A 14,060-nucleotide genomic window follows, 5' to 3' on the forward strand; every position below is an offset into this window, starting at 1 on the left:
CCAACTAGCCAGTGGGCTGACCAGTTTGGTTGTGATTTTGTGAAGGGCTGGCTGCTAATCATTAAATATTATTGATCTATGTTTAGCTAGTACTTTAAGGAATTGAGTTTATCTGTCATCTAGATAATTTGCCAAGATGGACAGGGATTGGCAGTGGGGGCAGTGTGTTAGTGATGAAGCCGTAATGATGTTATGGACTTCTTTCTAGTTTTAATTTTGGTAATTCAACAATCCATAGGTTAGAGTCCTAAATACTTAGCTTGGCTTTAAAGGCCTTCTACAAGTTAGCCCCAATCTGCCTTCTAGCATTATCTCTTACTATTCCCTATACTCTACTCCAGTCAGATTGGTCTACTAAGGATTTCTAAGGTACATGTGGCCACTATCCTCTACATTTCATTTTTTGGTGGTCTGGACGTGGATAAAAGAAGGCTGCACCAGGACAGTCCATGCTTAGACAAGTTCAGCTCCTGCTTGAGCTCTACTCCCTCCTCATATACCCTACAGGAAAGGCAGCAGGTATGGACCTGATGACCCTTGAGGACATTTGTTTTCAATGACCAGTCTAGCTGCATTCAGAGAGACTAGGCACCAGGTGATTAATATTTTTTAGCTACAGTAATTCCTGAATAACATTTACTAAAATATAGAGGAAAACTATTCTGCATGGAGAGAAGTAATCATGCCAAAGAAATTAGGAATGCTTAGTAGATGAATCTGACTGGAGTAGAGTATATATGTATGTGTATATGTATGCATGTGTGCGTATGTGTATATAATATATACACATATACCTATGCACATATATATTTACATATGTGTATGTATTTATTCATATATACATATATTTATATACATACATTTATAGATACTTCTGTATCTATACATGCAGAAAGATTACAGGATTTCTATTTTAGTATATAGGGAGGGTTTTGCCAATGTATGACATGGATGATATAAGATACATAATTTCTTAATCCTTTTTAATCCTTATTCATAAGAGTGAAAATACCATAGAAGAAGAAAAGATCTTACTTCCTCTGCAACACTAAGAAGCAGTTAAAAATTCTGTGCTTCTTATCTCTTCTTTTACATTTCTCTACTCCATTACATTCTCCGATATGGTTATTCTGGCCCTTAACAACTTAAACCTAGGCAATTTTGAAAGTCTGTTTCCCTGCTCCCAGACTCCTTTGTCCTCTTCATTCTGTAGGACAGTGAATTAATTTTCACCTTCCCTGAGAAAGCACCATAGCTCACAGGGCTCTTGTGGTACTTATGGTCTGTACCACTTACATATTGCCTCATTTGTTACTTTTACATCTGTCCCAAAGCACTCGTTGGAGCTAGAATGCAACAAATTTGCTTTAGATATAGATGCTTGTCCCTTAATTGAGAAGCTAAACAGACTTTCTGCTTTAAAAAAAATGGAGGCAGTATGTTGTTACAAGATGTTAGTTTATTCATTCATTCATTCATTTATTCAATAAGCATTTTCCACAAAGCAGAAAATGAAATGGTCCCGGACCCAAGGAGTTTATGCTCTTCTGATGAAAACCAGACATACATAAAAAAATTTAATATAAAATATGTACAAAGTAGAGACAAAATAATTTCTGCAGAGTGATAGAAACATTGGGATCAGGACAGGTTTCCTGTAGGAAGTGGCCTCTGAGGTGAGCCTTGAAGGAAATTCAGTAATCCATGAAGCCAAGGGGATGAGGGGTTGTACAGGGGATGGCCTACGCAAAGGCAGAAAGAGATGAGAGATAGATAGGATGTTGTGGATGAGGGATGGCCTAGTTAGGATGGAATGTAGAATTTGTAAAGAAGAGTACTAAGCCTGGACAACAGGGTGAAGCCAGATTATGAAGAGTTTTAAAAGTCAAACAGAGCAGTTAATATTTTATCACAGATGCAAAAGAGGGGAACTGGAGTTTCTTAAGTTCAGGAGTAAAGTTGTCAGACCTGTGCTTTAGGTCTATCAACTTCTGGTCAAAATCCAAAGCAGGGTCATTTGAGAGATCTCCATGAAGAGAGAGGATCCTGTGAAGAGAATGGATCCCCACAGAGAGGATCCTGTGAAGAGAGTGGATCCCTCTGAAGAGAGAGGATCCTCATAAGAGAGAAGATCCCCACAAAGGGAGAGGATCCCTACAAAGAGAGAGGACCGCTGTAAAGGTTCAAAGAAAAAATTAAACACATCTGGCAAAGTATTTCCTGGACAATCTAGGGAGCACAAACTTTGTTTTCCATATCATTTATTCCCATCTTCCTTCTTTCCTTTCCTGTAGAGTATATGAGGAGAGAGTGGAGCTCAAGCAGGAGCTGAAGCAGAAGCAATAGAGGCTGAGGAAATTTATTATCCCCTGATGTTACTGGCCCAGAGTGGTGAGTTTCTTCTTTTTAAGCTATGCTGATAGTAAAAGACACACACACATGCATGCACACACACACACACACACACACACACAAGTAAGAAGAATGAAGTACACATGTAATGCCCCCTTGGGGCTGACTTGCCCAATTCACATTGGCCCTGGAAGCTTGGGTCCCCAGAGGGGTAGTTGTTACTACTTTCAGAGTTCATGGCAGTAATCCTACAGGTGGCTGTCCTTCTAAACACTAGCTCATGAGCCCTTACTGTTGGGCTTCCCCTTCACAGTTAGCCAGGGGGTATACGAGGTGTTCAGGGACGACTAGCACCTCTGGTGTGAGGGCCTGTTGAGCCCTTTTCAGGCCTGCTCACCCACTTTTGGTGTCCACTTGCCCCAAGCATGTGAAGACTTTCCCAGCAGAATGAGCCGATGAGAACAATTGGTTCCAATGGCCATGAAGGCAGCTGAAGCAGGTGCCGGGGAGCACTTAGAGCTTGGTCAGACATTGATGATGCCAACGTTATCCACTGCATCCTTGGCGTTCACCATTCATCCTGACTTTTGTCCCACCACTGAACTTTGATGATTCTAGACTTTTGATGAAGACAGGGTGAGGCTGACAGCTCTGCAACTCTGCCTCATTTAAATCCAATTCACACAAGAGTCAAGGCATCACCCCCATGATATCATGAGTCCTCTTTGAAAACAAAGGACAAACAACAGCTAGGATACTCATTTCTTTTTTAGTAAGGGAGGTACATGTGGCCAAGGCAAATCACAAATCTGGGACCCCAGGAAGGTCCTTCATCTCTCTCTGAAGGATGACTTTCACTGTGGGGCACAGTGTTGGTGATGGACAGGTTGGTGGCCCTATATGGCACTGAGTTGGAATCTAACCTAGACCTTCAGAAAGCAGAGAACATGGGACATATTATGGCATCCTTTATAGAGTTATGTTTTAATGTCACGCCTTCTGCTTTTATAGAGGGCCGATAAGAGGATCTTCTGCTTGAATAGCGTTTCTGCGTCTTTTGTAAAATTGTAGTTGAAGATATTGTTCACTGTGTCACCCAATGTCCTTCACTCAAGGATCCCTGCAATAAACTATAGCATGGGTTTAGTTCCAGGAAACATTTGCTTCTGCAGATGAACTGTGTGCTGCTGGTTGTCAGAAAATGAAAATGTGTAATTCCTCTTTCTACCTTAGTAGCTAGAAAATGGAGTGAAATTTATTGTTCAAATGTGGTAGTAATCTGCTTAGCTTTGGGGTCTGAAAGCACTCATTCTTTCTGATTTCAACTGTAATCTGTTTCATGTTTAAATGTCATAGAGAACTTTGTAAATACTAAGCACTTAATAAATGTTTGTTGAATTTTTGAATTTGAACTGTGGGTCAGTCTATAGACTATAATTTGGAAGCAGGTAGGGTATAAATCCTAAATATTTCAATACTTCAATGATCTGTGAAGGGGTCCTTCCTACAAAGACTAATACTCCTCTATGTCTAGTCTTTGTGAATTGCTACACTAAAGACTTCATCCCTTGCAGCTCACCAAGACTAGATATAGAAAAGGGAGAGTGATGAACCTCTCTGATGATGAGCTTTAAACAAACACTTGATGTATCCTGGGGTCAGTCCCTGCTTGGTGGATGGGTTCTCTTCGGACAAGGTTTCCCAACCCTTTTCAGTCTCATACTCCTTTTTCTTACAGTAAATCTTCCAAACACCCTATTCAATATGAAAGGAAATAAATTCTATAGTATAATAGGATATACATGTAAGAATATGTCAATGTGAAAGGAAATAAATCCTTGAATTTCCCATGCATATGCACATAATTAAAATAAGAGATTAATTATTTTCAGTAGAATAGTATAGTTGTTTGAGAGGCATTCCCCATGACTCCCTTAGCAAGCTCCCCCAGAAGCTCCATATACTCCAGGCTGGGAACTCTTATACTTAAGAGTTCTGAAGCCAGCTGAAAATGGCTGGAGAGTCAATTGTTAAATGTTCAGTGTAAGCATTTCCACCTCCCGCAAGTTGGTAAACCTTACAAATCAGGGCTAGATTGTTCTGTTGATTATCAAGGCTTAAGAAAGTGTTAATAATATAGATTAAAATTGAGCATGTATCCTGGTACATTTTTTTTTTCTGGAGAAATCATTGTTAAATATTTCCCAGCACACTCCTGCTGGTACTAGACCTTATATCCTCACTGTCACAGCCTTCATGAACCCTGGGTCACCTCCATGCATCAAGGTATTTCAGTGGAGAAGCCCTGAGGCTTCTTATCAAGTGCTATAAAGTCTAAATAAATACAGTGGTTGGTTACTTTTATTCTATTTATGTCTCCTTAACTAGATGACAAGAGTCTCAAAGGCAAGGCCTTTTTGCTTTCTCTTCTCTTCCTTCCTCAAACCCTCAAGCCCAAATTCTTGCCTCTTTATTAAAAAAGCTTGAGGTCATTCTAAGTGAATTCCCACTTCATCCTTGTTTGTATAGAAGTCTACTAATGTACACCCCAATTATATAAGATAATTTTCCCTAACCTTCCTTTCCTTTCCCCGCTCTTTCTGATGCATTCCTCTTCCTCTCCCCATTCTTTTCTTAACATCATCAAGATACAACAGAACCACCCTTAGGCCTTGTCTAACTGGACTCCTCCTATGAACTGTGAATGACACATGTATCATCTCCCCATATTCGAATATAAGCCATTTATCCTTCTTTGGACTTTTACTATTGTTTATTCATGTTTACCTTTTTATGTTTTTCTTCACTACTGTGCTTGAATACCAGTGTTTCTCCATAGCTCTGGACTTTTCATTAGACGTACTTGGAAGTCCTCGAGTTCATTAAAAGTCCATTTCCCTCCTATAGCATCATACTCAGTTTTGCTAGGTAAGTTATTCTTGTTCATAAGCTCATATCCTTTGGCTTCTGGGATATCATATTCCAAGTTCTCTACTCCTTTATAGTGGTGGCTGCTAAAACGTGTGTGATCCTGACTGTGGCTCCTCAGTACTTGAATTCTTTCTCTCTCTCTGTCTGCTTACAGTAAATACATATGTATGTATGCATGTTTGTATATATACATACACGCATACATACATACATATTTGACCTGGGAGCTCTGGATTTTGCCTATAATGTTCCCAAGAGTTTTCATATTGAGGTTTCTTTCAGGAGTTATGACTGGTAGATCCTTTCTATTTCTACTTTGCCCTCTAGTTCTAAGAAATCTGAGTCTTTTAAGATTTCTTGAAATGTAAGGACTCTCTTTCTCTCTCTCATCATATTGTTTAAATAGTCTAATGATTCTTAATTTTTTTCTCCTCAATTTGTTTTCAAGGTCAATTGTTTTTGCTATGCTACTTTTCTTCTATTTTTTCAGTCTTACAACTTTATTTCTTGTTGCCTAATGACATCATTAACTGTTATTTGGATTTTCCTAATCTTCAGGGAGATTGTTGTTCAGGCAAGGTCTTGTACCGCTTGTGCCAAGCTATTTATTTCCTCTCCAATTCTTTCGTCCATGATTCTCATTTCCTTTCTAATTTTTTCTCTCAAGTTCTTCTATTCCATTTATAAAAACATTTTTCTAACTTTTTTTAAACTCTTGCTTCATCTCTTCTAGGAATTCTACTTGAGTTCATGGCCGAGTTTATGTTTTACTCTGAGGCTTTGCCTGTAGATATTTTGGAGTCAGTTTCTCTTCCGTGTTTGTGTCTAGAATATTCCTGCCACCAAAACAGTTCATTATGGTGGGGTTCTTTTTTGTTCACCCATTCTTCTGGAAGCTTCCCAAATTCAGACTTGATTTTAGGGCAGAATTGTAGGCTCCCTTTGGTATTGGATTCCTGCCTTGGTAGATAAAGAAGAGAAGTGGGACTAGGACAGAACCTTGGGGAAAACCCACAGGCATGATGTGGATGATGATCCAGGAAGGAAGACTGAGAAGGAACAACCAGGTATGGGGCAAACTAGGAGACAGTAGTGTCACAAAAACAGAGAGGGTAGGATAGGGTAGATACTAGAAGTGAGACCCTATTCTGAGCTTGGGGTCTGAGCCACGCTGCTGCTAGTGCTGATTTTTAAACTTTCTCCTTTTTCAGTACACCAACCAGGATCTCCCTACCTGGGAACACCATTCTCCTATATAGGTCCTCTTCTCACTCTGCCCTGGATCTATGACCCAGAACCGGGTAGTAGGTGACAAAGCTTCCAGTTGGCACCTATCGCTATCCTAGTGTCCTGGTGTGTGTCTGATGGAATCCTTGTATGGCCTGGGACCCTTCTTGCCCTTGTGCACAGCCTCTCTCTGGGCACTGGAGCGCTCAACCCCGTGGGCTCTTGGCCTGACCCATCCCTAGTGTCTGCAGACTTCCCTATCTCCGTATGCTGAGCTGGGCTGGACACATGATTCACTGGGACTTTTTCTGGATTTCCTCATTGGGATTTAGTCTAGGAATATATTTTCTTTATCTGTTTGGAGGAGTTTGTGGAGGGGAGCCCACCACACTGTCTCTAATCGTTCAGACATTTTGACTCCCCTAATCCTTTTCATCCTATCTGCTGCATTTGACACTATTGACCAATTCCTCTTCCTGGATACTCTTTCCTCTCTGTTTTTGTGACACTACTCTCTTGTGGGTATTCCCCAAGGTTCTGTCCAAGGCTCACTTCTCTTCTCTATCTATACTTCTTCATCAACTCTTATGGGTTTAACTATCATTTCTAAGCAGACAATTCCCAGATCTACACATCCAGCCCCAGTATTTTAATATTATCATTTGCCTATTGAACATTTCAAAATTGATGTCACAGGCACATCTTAAACTCAACAAGCCTAAAACTGAACATGCTATCTTTTCCCTGAACCCTCTCCTCTTCCAAACTTCTCTATTTCTACCAATTTGATAACTGCCATCCTATCAATGTTTCAAGATTAATAATCTCAGCATTATCCTTGATATCTTATTCTCCCTCATCCCACATATGCAGCTCCCAGATCTTGATGTTTTTGCCTTCACAACATCTCTCACATCTGGCCACTTTTCTCCACTCATACTACTATACCTTTGTTCAGGCCCTCATTACTTTTTGCCTGGATTATTGTAACAGCTCTTTCCTAGTTGGTCTCCCTGACTCGTATCTCTCCCCACTCCAGTATATGCCAAAGTAATTCTCCTCAAGTAGAGATGACCATGTGACTCCCTTATAAACCAATTCCAGTGATATACTACCGCCTCCAGGATAAAATAAAATATCCTCTGTTTAGCTTTTAAAGCCTTCCATAACCTGGCCCTGATCTACATTTCTAGCTTTGTTGGACATTACTGTCCCTCCGGTACCCTGCAACCCCAGACAAAATGGGACTCTGTCCCTCACATGTGACACTCCATTTCCTTTACTATGCTTTTGGATTGGCTGTCCCATACCTGTAATGCACTCTTTCCTTACTTCTTCCTCATATAGTCCCTTACTTCCTTTAAGATGCATTTCAGGCACCATCTTTTGAATGAAGCTTTTCCTGGCTCCCACGTCCTCCCAAACTGCTAGCACCCTCCTACCTAAAGTACCTTGGATTTTATTTTATGATGACTCCTCCTCTTCTTCCTCCTCCTCTCTCTGTCTCTATTTGTTAGCTTTATATTTAGGCTGCATATATTTTCATATGTACTTGTCTCACTCATTAAAATGAAAGCTCAGATCATTTTGAATAGGGATAATTTCCTTCTTTGTACTTATGTAGCCAGCACTTAGCACAGTGCTGGTCACACATTAAAGGTCTTAATAATTCTTGACTGATTTTCTCATAACTCCTAGCACAGTGTATTGCATATTGTGGGTGCACTCAAGAAGTACTTATGGTTGATTACTCCCTCACTTGACATTATTACATTCTACTCTATCTAGGATGACTATTTTCAGGTATTCTAATATTGCACAAACAAAGTAGTATGGGAAAATATAAACAAATATCACTAAGTTTGATCAGATTTATCTTGAACTGACCAGTGATATTCAGCCAAAACATCTAAATTAGTTTCCAGGTATTTTGGGCTGTTTCATTAACTTATCATCTACCAGCTTGTGACTTAGTATCCAATTTTAGTCATTATATATATGTATATATATGTATGTATGTATGTATGTATACACACATAGTATATCTATCTGTCTATCTATCTATAGTGTGTATCTATATCTATATTTTTTTACTATGCTTTTTGGAATTGGTCTTAAACCATTCCCTTAGCAAGAAGTGATAATGGTCACATGTTTTTCCATAGGTTCAACCAGCACATCAAATGTGGTCACTGCCACTACTATTGCAAATTACTGTAAATTCTCATTTGATTTTAAATACACTCTACAGTAGTTTACTCCAGATGTCGTGACTCTATGCCTTTCAAAGGAATTCATGTAGGATGTAAAGTTTATATTTTCTGAGAGATTTCCCGGGTGGGGTCCTAAACAAAGTACATTCTAATTTAGACCTGATAGTTAAAAAAGGAAGGGGTTCTTACATGCACACACACACATATTCATGCATGGGGCTGGCCTTAGACAAAGATCGGATGGGGGCTGCTTAAAGAATGAGAAGATTCCTCATCACACTGGTCTGTCAATGATGCCTAAGCTGTCATATTCAAGCTATATTACCTTGGGGATTGTCTCCTACTAAAATTAAAAAAATGTGTGTGTGTGTGTGTCTGTGTGTCTGTGTGTATGTATGCATACATGCAAGTGCTCAGGTGCTAGTGGTCACACTATAGTAGTTGCAGGTACATAGAACCATAAGATATAGTAGTGCAGGTACATAGAATCATAAAAATCAAAACCACAACATCTGAAGCAGCATTAGGTTCACTGCTCAACATCTGATATGCCTCTTGGGCAGCTGGCTAAGATGGTTACCAGAGGGGTCTGTTACACTCTAGTGGGGTTTGATTACAATGTGTCAACGATGTTACTGGGAAATAACATTGTTTAGGGCAGTGTTATTGGGGGGATGCCAATACACATGTGCAGCATGTACAAATGCATCGGTTTGTATATATAGACAGAAAAAAACTTCAGTAAACTATTAAGAGTAAGGAGATAGAAGGATCAAGACATGATAAAGTGAAAAGGGGAAAATTGAAGATAGAGGGTTAGGAAAAATAAGATGGAGAAAAAGTCAGCAAAATAAACATGAAAAGAAAAAATGGGAAAGGAATGAAAAATGAGCAGAAAGGCAAGGAAATAGAAAAGGACTAAATACTGTATTTAGTCACTGATTCATTTCCTATGCCTGAAGCCAACTTGGCTCTTGAGGAGTATCATAGGTCCCAAATCCATTTGCTGCTAGTGTTTGTAAAAAGTCCTCTGTCCCCAGCCTTCTGCCCAAATGCTAGCTGGAAAGGTGAGGGTTAAAACAGGAAATGGTTATATAAACAGTATGCTGAGTTGAGAGGTTCTCTTCAATAAGCAAAATTCACTTCTGAAACATGCTCACCTGGGAAACCTGAGCATTGGTGTTTTTAAATCTCAATCAAATAACCTTCTAAAGTGTTTGGACTATAACAAGGCATTTAATCCCAAAATGGCAGCTGGGAGATGTTAACACTTCTTTTCTAATTGGGATAGCATGGTTTTTAAAATAAATAGGTATTTCAACATGCTCTTAATTAGACTTCCAACCAAAGTGCTTTCTGTTTGAAGTTTCCTGATTACTTCATGCAAATCTGGGCCTTCCTGAACTTGACACCTGCTATAATTTAGAAGGAGGAAGCTCGAACCATGATAAATAGACAAATAAGGAGCCCCAGTTTACCATATAAAGGATAGGAGGCAATATGGACCTATTTCAGAATGGTACATTAATGAAGCAATGGGAGTCTGGAAAATATTTGTGTGGCCTGGAGCCTGTGATTGGAAACATGCAGCAATTTTCCAAAGGCCCAGGTCTGCTCCAGGCAGGGGAGAAAACTGCCTGAGCTGTTCCAGTCCCTCTGCTGGATTGGCCTGGCCTCCCAGGGGGATGGGGAGTTGGAAAGAAAGGAAGGATGGAGCTCCTTACTCCCCTGGAACCCATGGAAAAGGCTTACCTTGTCGTAAATGCATACCACTTATAGTTATTTCAAATGGTATTTTCCACATCGTTGTTTTTCTACAACAAGGGCTCATTAAATGCCTGCGAGAGAAGGCCAGATGTTACATGAAGATGGACCTTGCCCTTGGAACTGTCATAATGGAGCTGTTGTAGCTGATCTTAGGGAATTCCTGCATATCTGATGCCCAGCACTTAGAGCTTGGGGACAGGAAGGGAGCTCATTACAGAGTCACTGTTCACCTTAGCTTGCTTTGAACCTTTCTTAAGCCCAACATTTTGAGATCAGTTTACCTCTATCAAAGAACTCACTTTTTGCTAGGAAAGCAATTAGCTGAATCTATGTTCAGAACTAAGAAACTCATTGGTCTGTATTACAATTACAAGTCTAGGACAGTAGCTCCCTCTCAGGAGATGGTCAAGAGGCTGACACCCCATTTCTTTCTAAAGCATATCAGAACTAACAGTGTGACCCCTAGAGCTCTGGCCAGAATGTATCAGGCTTTCTGTGGTTCACATTGTGTTCTAGCCATTACTATCTTAACTGACAATTACTGAGGATTATTATCGGTTTTAACAAAAGAAAATAACAGAAGCTCCTAACAGTGCTACTAGTTGCTAGTTTCAAGGAAATCATTCCCTGTACAGTTTGGACCCTTTTACCCTTTTGGAATTGAGTCCTTCAATGTTTTGCAGTTACAGGAAGTAGTCCTGGGAAGAGAAATGTAAACTAGCATCCTTTAACCAGGAGATACCAATTTCTCAATTGATCGTAACTCTTCGAATGGTTTACCATTTGGTGGTATGGCTTGGCCAAGATGAGGAGCAGGAGGGGTAGCTAGGCGGCTCGGTGGATAGAGCACCGGCCCTAGATTCAGGAGGACCTGAGTTCAAATCTGTTCTCAGACACATAACACTTAACTAGCTGTGTGACCCTGGGCAAATCACTTAACCTCATTGCCTAGCCAAAAAAAAAAAAAAAAGAGGAGCAGAGGGTATGATTTGAAGGGCTTCATTATTTGTCCCCAAATATCTTTCCCACCAGCTCGCCAAGATACTTCCCATCCCTCCTCTGTGACTTGGTAAAACAAAAAATATGAATATATTATTTCCAGAAGGCCATTGCCAAAATGCACATGGGGTGGCTAAAGTTTTCTTTTCCTCATTTACACATTGCATGCACCAAAAGTAGAGTAGTTATCAACTAGCTATCTGTAACTTTGGAAATCAGAGAACAGAGTATAAAGTACTGCAGGAAACAATGAATGTGTGTGTGTGTTTTTAAAATCTATGATGGGTAAAAAATATCTGTAACATGAAATGATGCTGCTTAAGAAGGGGAAAATCAGAGTGAGTCATACTGTACTGGAGGAACCTGAGCCAAGCATTGGATACCTGGTGAGAGTTGGTATCTGTAAAAAGGGTATGGCACAGAAAACAGACCTTGCCTCTTTCACAATTTTGCCTACACCTGGCTCTGCCAGTAGCCAAGTAAAAGGGACTTTATCCATTTATTCTTTATTTTATGGAATTTCTTTTAAACATATGACCCTATAATCAGGCCAGATGATATCATTCTGTATTAACCCCCCACCTCTCCCCCCCCAACCCCCCACACAACAGACACATCCTCGTACTCACTTAAAGCAACTCGCTGCATCTGCCGTTGATTTATTTCTTCTTTTAGATGGCCTGTCAAAGAAACAAGTGGCAAAGCTATTAGTGTATAACCTAAGTTCTGGAAAGATGCATCAGGCTGAGAAGCCTTTGACCTTCCAAAAAAGATGTCAGGTGGAGAAAAAGGGAAGAGTTACGTTTCTCAGTCCAAGAGGGAGCTTACAAACTGGCAGTGGAAGTGACAACAAAGCCAGAGGGTCACTATAAATACGTTTTACACTCATTGGATTCAATCGCATCAGTCAGCCCTTTACAAATGCCTCAGCTGGAGCCTGTGTCTATATTCGTGATATACTTCCAAGATGTCATCACTGTGCATTATTATTGAGGGAGGAATAGGATGTGGTCTTTTGTTCATCCTTGGGGTGAGAGAACTGAGACCCAGATCAAATTCCACCTTCTCCATGAAACCACCTCACTTGCTGTCAAGGAAAAAAGACCTGGGGGCTTGAGTTGTCCACAAGCTCAGTGTGAGATCACAGATATGGCTGTTACAAAAGCCATGACACAATTGTAGACTACATTAATAGAAGTATGGTGTTTGGAGGGATCAAGGGAGGTTATAGACCTACCATACTCTGAAGTATTCAGAACACATCTGTAGCACTATGTCCAGATCTAGATTGGATCTCCCTCCCAAGAGAAAGACTGGCAAACTAGAATGTTTTCAGGGAAGGGCCACCAGGAGAGTAAGGGAATGAAATACAACATTATATGTGGAACAATAAGAAACTTGGGAAATTGAGCCCAGAGAAGACTTAAGGAGGACACATTATCTCTCCTAAAATATCTGAAGGGTTTTTATGTGGGAAAGAGATTAGATTTTCTGTGTTGCTATGGAAAGTAGGACCAGAGATAATGTTTGGAAGATGCAAAGAGGCAGAGTTTGAGTCACTGTGAGGAAGAACTTCCTAACAATTAAAACTGTCTAACTTTGTGGATTACTTTAAAAGTAATGAGGTCTTTGTTGCTACAAATGTGCAAGCAGAGGCAGTATGACCTTCTAAGAGGGATGCTACTCAAATGGATCTGTCAACTCACTGATTCAAGAGTTCTCTTCCATGGTGCATGACTGCCATATTCTCTGATTCTTGTCTGAGTCCTTCCATAAGTTCATCACAGAGGGCCCGCCCAACATGATAGAGACCCAAGATTTCTCCAGACATCGTAAAGTCACCAATGAAGCACTCTGGCTTTGTGTCTATCATGCCTCATTTTTGTCACATGACCAGTCCATCTTTCTGTTATACAATTCCATGATGGTTTCTCTTACTCTTGTTCTTCAGAGTTCTTCACACCCACCACATGCGTCTCCACTGCCCTCTGTATGACACTCATGTTTAATTCTTAGGAACTACAGAATTCTGTGTTTCACTGTGATATAGCACCATCAATAGAATGTTAGTAGTAAAATATGGGCCTTTGCTTTCATGGGAAGCCTGAAGTACATACAGAAATGTACTTTTCTGAATGCAATCTAGGCCCCTTCCCTCTTGCTCAACTCATTGTCCATCTGCATCGTTTATCCTAGATATTCATCCTATTGGATAAGTTCCAAATGGTGTCTATCCAAACACATGTTGAAATCTAGATGATAGTCTTCATCCACTTGGTGTTTCCTATAGGCTTAGCAATATTTTGGGGCTTGATGCTGTCGGTTCAATGTCATCCATAAGGAGGAGGCATCTGGAAGGCCTCACCATCTGTAGGGAATTTCTCCACAATATGGATTCTGCACTGGAATTCCTTCAACAGCACAACAAACACCTTTGGCGAGCACACATCTCTCCATTTTATGCTTCACTGGATGTTTAGTATCAAGGGGTTGTCAAATAGGATTATTTCTTCTGCTATATCTTCCAAGAAATCTTAAGTCAGAGAGGTTATAGAAGGAATTTTTGCATTA

The 14,060-nt window shown here is 40.2% G+C and overlaps 1 protein-coding gene across 2 annotated transcripts in view; it reads right to left on the bottom strand.

The window, feature by feature from the left end:
• LOC114053477 (kinesin-like protein KIF6) overlaps window positions 1–14,060 on the bottom strand; it is a 451,087-nt gene that overhangs the window by 68,653 nt on the left and 368,374 nt on the right. For both annotated transcript variants that reach the window (XM_027876576.1, XM_027876575.1), the window contains one exon: window positions 12,119–12,169. In XM_027876576.1, coding sequence (XP_027732377.1) covers window positions 12,119–12,169 — 51 coding nt within the window. The remainder of the gene's footprint in view (window positions 1–12,118; window positions 12,170–14,060) is intronic.

This window comes from Vombatus ursinus, unplaced genomic scaffold, assembly GCF_900497805.2.
Source record: "Vombatus ursinus unplaced genomic scaffold, bare-nosed wombat genome assembly UNPS02014811.1, whole genome shotgun sequence".
In the NCBI taxonomy this organism is placed as follows: domain Eukaryota; kingdom Metazoa; phylum Chordata; class Mammalia; order Diprotodontia; family Vombatidae; genus Vombatus; species Vombatus ursinus.